At 33.0% G+C, this 12123-nt stretch overlaps 1 protein-coding gene across 5 annotated transcripts in view; it reads left to right on the plus strand.

The window, feature by feature from the left end:
• The window catches only part of COG6 (component of oligomeric golgi complex 6), a 101676-nt gene that overhangs the window by 61101 nt on the left and 28452 nt on the right, over window positions 1-12123 (plus strand). For all 5 annotated transcript variants that reach the window (XM_077974394.1, XM_001088372.4, XM_077974395.1 and 2 more), the window contains exons 14-17: window positions 3915-4046; window positions 4346-4513; window positions 8014-8121; window positions 9192-9245. In XM_077974394.1, the coding sequence (XP_077830520.1) occupies window positions 3915-4046; window positions 4346-4513; window positions 8014-8121; window positions 9192-9245 (462 nt within the window). The remainder of the gene's footprint in view (window positions 1-3914; window positions 4047-4345; window positions 4514-8013; window positions 8122-9191; window positions 9246-12123) is intronic.

Here is a 12123-nt window from a genome sequence, read left to right on the forward strand (position 1 = left end):
CTTCCAAAAGACACTATGTACTCTCTCCTTCTCTCTCTCTCTCTCTCTCTCTCTCCCCTTCTGTATCTCTCTCTCTAAGCTTCCCTGGAGGATTTGTTAGATTTTTTTTTTTTTCTCTTTGTGAAAGGTATTGGGAACTGACACATACGTGTTTGCTCTAGTTTTTATAGCTGTCTATTTCTATATTATAGCTATTAGAATGCTAGCAGATCTTTCTGATTTGTACTAAGCTAAAGATTCCACTGAAAAATTTTTGAGTATCTTCTGTTCAGTTTATATTACTTATAAACATGTATATGCATGCATGTATATGGAATATCTGTATATTTAAATTTTTAGAATTATGAGTATGTTGATTTCTATTAAATGTATATTTATTTTAAAAAGGAAACACAAAGAAGAAAATAATACTCATCTACATCCTCTCACTCTGAATTAACTGTTATTAACTGCTTGGTATATTTCATTTCTTTTAGGGGGCAGAGATCACTCTATTAATTTTGTAAAACTGATATGCGCATATTTATACATAATTTAAACCATAGAGAAGAGCACAAAGATGAAAAATTTTTAAAAACCCTCTTCTTGGAAATAACATTAGTTAACTTTATTATCATCAGTTTAACAACAGTCTAGATATCATTTTAAGTAGGAATGATAAATAGAATACTTTTGTGAAGATAAGATCATATTCTGGAGGTTTTTTTTAAGTTCACATTTATTTGAATTTAATGAAAGAAAAGGAGACAAAACTGAAGAAACTGTGGAATGTAAAATATGTATCTCTTCACTACAAGAAATATTTTCCTTCAATTCTGTAAGTTTTGGCTCTATGTGTTTTGGGGCTTTTTTGTTGGGTGCATATATGTTTATAATTATTTTATTTTTTTGATTGACCCTTCTATCATTATCAGATATCCTTTATTTCTAGTAATAATTTTTGTCTTAAAGTCTGTTTTGTCTGGTATTAGTATGTTAATGTAGCTAATTTAATCTAGCTTTCTTTCTGTTATTGTTTGCAAGGTATAGCTTTTTATATCCTTTTACATCCAATTTTTTTTGTCTTAAAAGTGTGTCTCTTGAAGTTGGCATATAGTTGGTACATGGTGTGGGTTTTCAAATTAATCTGCTAGTCTCTGCTTTTTGATTGTCATGTTTAATCCATTTACACGTAATTTAATTGAGGGTAGAGTAGGATTTATGTCTGCATTTTGCTCTTTTGTTTTCTGTATGTCTTAAATGATTTTTTTCTCTGTGTCCCTGTTACTTCTTTTACATTAAGTAGATATTTTCTAGTATACTAATTTAATTCCCTTGTTATTTAAATATATATGTATGTGGGTATAAGGTTTTATTTCCTGAGTGGTGCCCTGGGAATTACAATTAGCATCTTAATTTATAACAACATACTTTCAATAGTATACAAAAACTTTGCTCCTATATAGCTCCATTCTCCTCTTCCTTTATGCCATTATTAATACAGTTAAATCTTATGACATTGTATACCATCAACATAGACTTATAATTATTGCCTCATGCAGTTTTCTTTTAAATTAGAGTTATGAAGAAAAAAATACATTAAAACTGTCTTTTATAGTTATCATTGTTGCAGCCTTGACCAGTGCTCTATTTTTTTATGTGGATCAAGTTACTTTCTAGTGTCCAGTTTTCCTTAGTATGTCTTGTAGGGCAGGTATGCTAATGAAGAATTTTTGCCTTTATTTGGGAGTGTCTTAATTTCTCCTTTATTCTTGAAAAATAGTTTTGCTGAATTTGAAATACTTGGTTGACAGTTCATTTATTTCAACCTGTGAATATGTCATCCAATGCTTCTGGCCTGCATGTTTTCTGGTAAGAAATCAGCTATTGATCTTGTCAAAAATCCCTTGTCATAATGAGTTATTTCTTTCTAGTTGCTTTCAGAATTATCTCTTTGTCTTTTGACAGTTGGATTATGATATATGTTAATGTAGGTCTCTTGAGTTTATCCTTCTGGGAGGTCAGTTAGCTTCTTGGATGTTGATTAATGCTTTTTAAAATCAAAATTGGGAAGCTTTCTGTCATTGTTTCTTCACTGCCTTTTTCTCTTTGTTCTTTCCTTCTGGGATCCCCTGTATACTTACGTTGTTAAATAGTGTCTTATCTCTGATGTTCTGTTCATTTTTTTTTCAAATTCTTTTTCCTTCTGTTTCTCAGACTCAATAATCTTTAAGTTCCTGTCTTTAAGTTCATTGATTATTTATTCCGCCTGCTCATATCTGCTGTAAGGCCAAGCACAGCAGTTCACACCTGTAATCATAGCATTTTGGGAGGCTGAGACAGGAGGATCACTTGAGCCCAGGAGTTTGAGACCAGCCTGGGCAACATAGAAAGGCTACCATCTCTACAAAAAAGAAAATGAGCCAGGCATGGTGGCACGTCCCTGTATTCCTAGCTGTTAATACTTGGGAGACTGAGGTGGGGTGATCACTCGAGCATAGGAGGTCAAGCTGCAGTGAGCTGTGATTGTACCACTATACTTTGTCCTGAGTGACAGAGAGAGACCCTGTCAAACAAAACAAAACCCTATAGTGAATTTTTCATTTCAGTTATTGTACTTTTTGACTCCAGAATTTCTATTTGGTTATATTTTATTATTCCTGTCTCTTTATTGATATTCTCTATTTGGTGAGACATTGTTTCCATACTTTAGTTCTTCAGACATGATTTCCTTCAGTCTTTGAACATATCTAAAATAGCTTGTTTAAAGTCTTTGTCTAGTAAATCTAACATCTGGACTTCTTCAGATAATGTTTCTGTTGAGGTGTTTTTCTGTGTATGCTGTACATGGACTATATTTTCTTGTTTGTTTGCATGTTTTATGATTTTTTTGTTCTTGTTGTTTTTATGAAGGAGAGAGTATTTTTGGACATGCTTACTTTGCTATTCCTGGTGATGTCACTTATGTATTAACTTTCTACATGAAACAATCTCATAATAAATGCCAATATTTGAAAACTCTTACACCTTTCTACCTACCTGCCACTTGGATGTAGTCTCTTACATTGTCTTCTAAGTGCTATTTTTAAAAAATTTACAAAATATTACTTTATTAACATTACAAGTATTCTGAAAATATTTTTAAAGAAATTCATAGGCACTTCTTTTTATGTATCATGGTGCCACCAAATAAGGATAGTGAACTTGGCATACCTTCTACTTAGTAAGTGCAAGGCACGCTACTCAGCCATGCAACAATCTCATTTAATATTTACAGAGTCCCTCTGAAGCTCTGGAAAGTTAAGTAACTTGCTGAAGATTACACAACTAGTAACTGATAGATCCAAGATTTGAACTTAATGTGCTTAACTCTAGAGCCCAAGATATTAATGGTAATGTTATACTGTTTCTGTGAAGTGATTTTCAAAATGTGTGACCCATGAGTTACCTTCTTAAGAGACTCCTAGGGTGCTTGTTGAACTGTCAATTCCTGAACCCCTAGCCTATACATATTGAACTAAAATCTCTGAGATTTGGGCCTGAGAGTAGGTGACGTTTCTCAATTATATTATAGTTGGGATAGTGCTGGTCTATGGACTGCTTTTTTCTTATGATTTGAGCTAAAAAATAAAACAGGCCATTTTAAATACATATTAAAATATAATTCTGTAATTCAAGTGAACATTAACTTTTCAAATTTTTTTTTTAATTTTAGAGTACAAGGTGAGATATTTTGAGATAATCTGGCAAAGAACTTTTCTCTCACTTTGTATGCTGTTAGTGTAGTTCAAAGTAAGCTATTAATAAATTATAGGTTTCTAATGTGTGAGTCTATGCTTTATAACTTTTACATTTTTTTTTACTATGAACTTACATTTACCCATTAAAATTTAGTGGAAAAATATAAGGAGTGGATAAATCATCTCTTATTTTAGGTTGAACTCCCACCACCTGATCTTGGACCAAGTTCTGCACTAAATCAGACACTAATATTGCTGCGTGAAGTTTTAGCATCTCATGATTCTTCAGTTGTACCATTAGATGCTCGTCAAGCTGATTTTGTGCAGGTATGTTGTAAATTCATTTTTAATGATTGTTTTTTGCTCCTCTATTGTACATTCTGTTTCACTTCTGGATTTTTGTAATTCATATACTTTGACAATCCCTTTCTTACTGTTGATTTTCCTTCAAATATTAAACCAGTTCTCATAATTTAAAAAGTATTGATTTATGTTTAATCTTTTCCTATGTGCTTCCATAAATTGGCTTCCTTCTGATTAGTTTGGCATTAATTCTGAAGTATCATTAACCCAAGACCATATCAGTGATTGAGAAATAAAGAATTCATTTTATTTTTCATTTGTAGGTTTTATCATGTGTCTTGGATCCTCTCCTACAGATGTGTACTGTATCAGCCAGCAACTTAGGCACAGCTGACATGGCCACTTTCATGGTCAATTCACTATATATGATGAAGACAACATTAGCTCTATTTGAATTCACTGACAGACGTCTGGAAATGCTACAGTTTCAGGTAAATTTTTCTATAAAATGACTATTTACTATGATCGAATCTTTTTCTCTATGTGATAGCTTTAAGTTATTGGCTTAACTAATTTTAATGACCTAATTCCTATAGATCCCTTGATATCATCTGATGAAAGGACACACGCACACATATACAACACACACACACACACACACAAATTTAGTATTTCAGTTTTCAGCTTTAGAGGAACCAGAATATGTAATGTTTAAAATACTCGATTCATACCGTAGTATGTGATGGTGGATTGAAGCTTTTCTGATTAATTTGAACAGTTACTCTGTATGCAGATTTCAGTTTCTGAACTGTGAATAATATGCTATATTTTTCAAGCTGCATAGTTAATGCAGAATGTGTTACAGCGGACAGATATATTTTTATCTATGTGTAAACCAGTGTTAGGCAAAACATTACAAATTGCTATACCAATCACTTGAGTCCTTGAGTTCTATAAAGCAAATGGTTATCACTTAAGAGTGTACATGATGACTAAAACAAAGCCATTTGTAAAATTTAGTAGATAGTTGGATTCCAATTTTAAGCAGTGATTATTGGTAAATATACTATTTTTTTAAAAAACAACTCTGAATGTTCTGTGCTATCACACATATATCAACAGTTTGGCAGTGGATATAGGAATGAGTTTTGATAGATCTAAATTTATATTTTCTAATTTTTAATTTTTTGTTTTAAAATAAATATATCAGAATTTTCCATATTTGTGGTTTAAAGTCAAATAATTCTACCGAACTTCTTATGAAAAGCCACCAGTGTACCATCCTCTCCACCTCCAACATCTGTCTCTCATTTCTCCCTCAAAAGCACAATTTCTTTCAGTTTTTATAGTTACTTCTTTTGGTATTTATATTTGTAATTCTAAACACTTATGTGTATTGCTACTTACAGATCTTTTAAGTTTTATATCTAATGTATTAGATATAATCTAATACATTATGAAATGAAATGAACAATGAAAATTTAGTTATCTACTGCCACTCCCCCAACCCACCCGGATAAGAATATGGTTATATTTAGAGCTTTCCCATCCTCCCAAATGCAGCTATATTATAAATTTTGGTTAGATCAATATTATGTTAAATTATTATTACTATGTAAACACTATTGGTGACTGAGCCACGTAACGAAGAATGGTTAATTTACCTTTCATGGATGACTTTTTCATTTTCTGTGGAATTAATAACGTTTTTATTTAAGAAATGTCATTTTTTCTGTATTTGTCACTAATTCAAGCCCAAATCCCTGCCATTGATCTAAATCTTCAGATAGGTCAGGTGTCTATCAATTTGCTTTGTCACCCATTATCTGTTTTTCTTATGTGTTCCATAACTATTTTATGGAACAATTGTAAAAATTGTTTACATGGTAAAAATTCTTCCTGGTCTGTGCGCTGAATTGAGCTTATTAGTTTATTCAAGTTATCTATGTCCTTGCTTATTTTTGCCCCCATTCAATGTGTCAACTGGACTTTTACATGTATTTCAACGTTCTGCAGAAATCTCTTGAGCCAGATCTTTATTAGTCCTGGCAGCGTTTTCAGTAATTGTCCTATCAGCAGATAATTCAGGTTCCCCTTTCTCCAGACTCCACTAGCAATTTTCGCCATGTCCTTTCAGACCCCACTGGCAGTCCCTTTGAGTGGGTATTCTAAGCAGACAAATCACAGTGTGGAAGTGCTTATTGGCCTATACTTGCATTATGCTTGCTAGCGTGCTGTCAGCCAAGACTGGTCACATAGAACAGCCTGGATTCAGTATGATAGAGGACAATACAAGGGTGTGGATATGGGAAGGTGTGGTTTATCACATTTCTCCAAAGTAACAATTTACCTTGTTGGGTAAAGGATTCTTGATTTTAGGACTTTTACTACCAATAACCTATTATTTTTTTCCTACTTTTATATAGCTTCTTCCAGTGTTTCAAGCAAGAAGTCCAGGCTAGTCAGATTCTCTTGTTTTTAGTAATCTAGTCCATTCATCTGGAAACTTACAGGGATTTTCCTTTGAGTTCGTATGTTTTCCCAGGATATTTTTGGTATGTCTCTTTTTAAAAATTATTTGCATCTTTGACTTTGTAGAGCCATTTCAATGTAAAGATTCAAACCTTTCTTTTGCTTAGTAAAGAGTTCTATTTCTTTAATCATCACTTTTCTATGTGTTACTTTTTATATTTTGAAACCGCTGTCCTCGGTTGGTTTTATCTCAAGGATCTGCCCTCTAATTTCTTTTTAGATCTCTTTACTTTAATCTATTTCTTTGATATTTGCTCTATATTACTTTCCTTCCATTTTTCTTTCAGACCACTAATTTGATTCTTAGCCGTAACTCTTTTTCACCTTCATTAAGTGTTTACCTTTGCACACTTTGTTTTTCTTTGGTTTCTAGTAAATCCAGCAAGTAAGGGCTCTAATTGTACTTCCTTGGGCATTTATTTAAAAAAAAAAAAATGAAAGTACTTTATGTCTTTCCGTAGTGATGCCTCAGGAAAGAAACCATACTTGTTCTGATTATTCACAAGGGCTTTCTTTTAGCTTCCTCACCTCTTTTAAATCAGTTCTAAGTTTTTTAGGGGGAAGAGCAGAGCTATTGGAGTTGCTTGGAAAATGGCAATCATTTAGATGGTAACAGATACCATAGTTGACAGTGTACTGTGTCACTAGCAAGCAAACTGGTAAAATCTGGGGGAACATTCTGGTGAGGAATAGAAGGAAGACCTCCAGATTCAGGATTGTACTAGCGGAAAAAAAAAAAAAAAGGAAGAGCAAGCTTTTTCTCACCAGGGAATGTTTCAACCCATCAAGGTAGTCCTCTTCTGTGGTTTTTATCTCCATTAGCATTAGTTGGAATCCCCCAAAATAGCACAAAACTGGGGAGCCCATACTACTCACATCTGGTAGCGGCATCTTCTTAGGTAGTTCCTGAACCTGAAATCTTTAGCCAAGTTTCTACTGGGCCCTCAACTCTTCCCTACTTGTCACAGGCCTGCCTTATCCTCAGGAGAAATTGCTACTTGAGCTGTAATGAGATTTCCTCCAGATGGTATATTTGATTTGTTAAGTCAACCTAGCAAGTTGGGACCATGAGGAGGACAGGAAGTCAGGAACATCAGGCCCTCATCTCGGAGCTCTTCCTAAATATTTTATTTTATACTGTTGTTGTTTACTAGTGTTTTTTTGTTTGTGTTTTGTTTATTACCAGCTTTTAAAAGAGTTGAGAAACAACCCAAATTTTATGACTGAAGGATAGTCCTAGAATCCTCCTTGGTTATAATTTTTAAAGTAAGACTTTTTCCCCCTTTCATAGAAAGACTTACTGTTTGGGGGAAGAAAAAGGTTTTGTTACAGAGGTCATCCCTGTGCCAATGCAAGGAAAAACTCCATGATGAAGAGCTAAGACTCTGGAGTAGTTTACTTCTACTCTCATCAGTGTCATTCTTCTTTTAAAATGTTTTCTTTCTGTGTTTTATTTTAGATTGAAGCACATTTGGACACACTTATAAATGAGCAAGCCTCTTATGTTTTAACTAGGGTAGGCTTGAGTTGCATCTATAACGCTGTACAGCAACATAAACCTGAACAGGTAAGTGCTTAGATGTTCCTTACTAATTCATGTTCCTTCCTAATTCAAGAACATGCCAGTTTATAGTATGGTCTTCTAGAGCTGCACTCTGGATTCTTGGCTCTACCACATGTTAGCTATGTTTTCCTGGGAAAGTGATTTATTTTTCTGTATCTGTTTCCTTACCTGTGGGTTGGGGGTAATAATAGTATCTGTGTCATAGGGTTATTCTTAAGACATAATACATGCATAGCTCTTAGATGACTTCCTAAATATGGTAGAGTGCCCCACAGTATTAACAATCCTTTTTATTAAAAATGGTTTTTGTTAAAAGTAATGAAAATATACAAAAATTAGTATTATAATAAAATGTCTAAAGGATATTCATACTGGTAAATTTTTTGGATTCCTATATCACTATTAGTTGTAATTGAATGCGTAGATTACAGTATAAATAGCAGTCATCTTCTTTTTAATTTAGCAAAGTGCCCATTACTCTGAGAAGGCAGTCACTTCTGAGGTCAGCATATGATCTTGTTAAATTATAGAACCCTGGTAGAAATAAAGGAGTGATGGGAACCCTAGAAAACCATGTAAGCCATCTTTCTTAAGAAAGCAAAGAACTCTTTCAAACAGCATTAACATGAAGACTATATTGTGGCCCAGAAACTCTTAAGTGAAGCTCTCAAAACACAACTTTTCAATTTTTTATTTGCTAAAGTGGTAAGCAAATTTCTACCAGTAGGAACCAATTTTGCTGCCTTTCTGTACTTTCTGAAAGTATCAAAGCCTCCATGTGTCACTGGCATCTTCCAATGCTTCATTGCCTTCATTTTCTTGAGTATGAGTAAACTTGAAGTATCATGATATTTCTGTTGTTAATAAACTTGAGCGCCTCTTGCTCCTTCCAACAAATCATAGTCCCTGATCTTACTGAGGTTGAAGAAATTACACTTGAGTTCTATGGAAATAAGCTAAATGATTTTCCAAATTTGGGCAGTTCTTTAATGGACTATATTCAATAAGTGAAATAAAATGTATATCTCCTTTTTTACATCTCGGATCTGCTTTTTTTTTTTTTTTTTAAATAGGGCTCTTTAGCTAATATGGCCAACCTAGATTCTGTGACACTGAAGGCTGCAATGGTAAGTGTATGATAAAACATTTTAATTTAGATTTCCTTATAGATCAATATTCTTCATTTTTTGCTGTGTGATAATTTCATTCTGGGTGATACTTTTTATCTCTCGATATGCTGTATTAACATTGGGTCGAATAATAATGACTAAGCCTGTATTCCTTTAATTGAGTAGTTCTGGCCAAGTCTTAAATTCATGGTAGTGTTCCACTATGCTCTGATAGTCTCATCATTACTGTTTAGGATTACTGTTTACTCTATTTTTAGAGTTTTATTCCTAATTTAATTGAAAACAGGAATGACAGATATGAAGAAATTAGGCTGTATATCATTATAAACTTGTTACTACATGATCCTTGGTTTAAAGCTCTTGACTTTTTCCTGACATGAAAATCAAAACTAGATTCCACTCTTAAAATAGTATGTTACTCTTTAGTTTGAGACTCACTGAATTTCGACTTTATTACCTTCCTTTTCAGGTGAGGATCTTGTATCTTCCTTTTTGCATGATCACAATTTTTTGTGTGTGTTTCTGTGTCTTAAGTATATATACTTTTCTCATGTGCATAGCCGTTCATTATATGATATTTAAGTCATACAGCTCTATCTCTCATAGGAGTGATCCCTTTTGGAAGTTTTATGATAGTAATACTAGTAATAGTAATAATAATAACAAGGAACAAGAACAGCCATTAACATTTACTTAGCATAGCAAGTGCTTTTCATGTATTAACTCTTGAATCCTCATGACAACCCCATTCAATCCAGGAAGTTGGCCTACAGTGCTTGTGGATTTAACTACTGTTCTAAACTACTGATCCTAAGTATTTAAAATACTCACATATACTCACTACCACAATGGCCTGACTTTCATAGATAGTCCTCTAGGAAGGTTTTTAAATTTTCCAACAATTTTTGATGCCAGGGCTTTCCTATATATTATCTTCCAGAACTCAATTTAACTGAAAATAAACGGATAGGCCCATAAGATACCTAACAAATGCAAAGAAGAAGGTAGAGCTATCTATATAATTGTTAGATATCTAAAGTAGAATTTAAAAAGACTAAATGCAACAAAGCAGAAACATTATGTCATAATAAAAGACACTATATAGAAGCAACAGTTATAACTTCTATATATAAAACAAAAATTTAATAGCAAAAATTAGAAATGCAAAGAAAATTCAATGTTAAAAAGTTTAAATAAAAATAGATGAAAATGAATTTTAGATTCATTAAAAGATATGTTTTTTAGGAAGTTATATATACACTCACCATACTATCCAGTAAAATTCCACTTCAAGGCTTTTACCCCCAAAAAATGAAGATCTATGCTCACACTTACATCTGTAACATTAGTTAGTACCAAATGTGTGTTCCCTTCCTCTGTTTCTCCTCTCTTGACACATAATCCAGTCTGTAATACAACTCATAAAATATTTTAAATGCCATTAAAAATTCTTCATGTTCCTGGTGTTAATTTTCAGAACAATTAAGGTGAATATGAATATATGATTTCTCTAAAGAAACAAATCTTGCTTGAGTTTTGTATTTAATACATGATTATATACAACCATTTGTTGTCTCCATTTAGGGGTTTCTAAGGCACTTCAATTCAGCATGTCCAAAACTAACTCTGCCCATTCCACCCCAAACCTAAGTCCTTTTCCAGGCATTATTAACTCGGAAAATTGTAAGACCTTCTATCCATTTATCATTTAAATAGTTATTAACCAAGTTTCTGCTATTTCTTGGCATCATACTAAGAACTGGGATGAAAACAGATATGATCTAGTAAGAGATGCAGCTACTACACAAATGAATGAAGAGTACAGTTTTGTGTTACGATAATGTAGTGAATTAATTTATACAGATCCAAAATCTGGGAGTCAATCCTTTCATTCTATCAGTAACCAAGTCCTGATGGTCCTCAAATATCTTTACTTCTTTCATCTTGATTGCCCCATAGTCTAAAAATGCTGCAGTAGGTGCCTAAGGTACCTAATTGGTGTCTTTGCATCTATTATTGCAATCTTCCATTCTGTTCTTCCTATGGCCAGAGTGAGCTTCTTAAAACTTAAATCAGACTTCTCCCTTACTTAACTTAAATGGTTTACTAATGCTTTTAAAATTATTAAAATCTTAAATAAGCTTACCAGTCCTACATGATCTCTACTTACCTAGCTGTTTTCCTTCCCACCTCGAGCCTTCATGCTGTCTCCTCTCCCTGAACCTCCCCACCCATCTATTCACTTACTTAATGTATATTAAGCTTTAAGGTTTCACTTCAAATGTCCTTTCCTGAGAGATGCTTTTGCCAAATCCACAGACTAGGTCCTTAATTTATTCTTTATAGTACCTTGTTTTGTTCCTTAATAGCATTTAACAAAGTTTGTAATTTTATATTATTTATATTACTGCCTGTTTAACACCTCTCTTGCTAGGTCATAAGCTCTATGAAGCTAGGGACTATCCTTTTTTTTGCTCGTTTTAATACTTCCATTACTTAATATAGTACCTTTTCAATGGTAGGTATTAGTTGAACTAATGAATGGATTAATGAACAAATGAATAAATATAGTAAAATCAAGAAACAGGTAGACCTGAAACCTGATGACTTTACTTTTTGTTAATATTATTACTTAAAAGCTTTATGAGGAAGACTAAAATGAATGGTTTGGATTCAGGATTTTAAAAGTAAATATTGCTAATATTGACTACATTACAGATTTGACAGTTTTAGGGAGTTTTAGGTAGAATGTTTACGAAATACTACACAGTTTGAACACAACAATCTAGTTATTTGGAGTATGGAATTTTTCTCAAGTATTTTAATTCTTAAAAGATATGTTTGGCTGGGTGCAGTGGCTCACACCTGTAATCCC

Source organism: Macaca mulatta, chromosome 17, assembly GCF_049350105.2.
Source record: "Macaca mulatta isolate MMU2019108-1 chromosome 17, T2T-MMU8v2.0, whole genome shotgun sequence".
NCBI classification, from domain to species: domain Eukaryota; kingdom Metazoa; phylum Chordata; class Mammalia; order Primates; family Cercopithecidae; genus Macaca; species Macaca mulatta.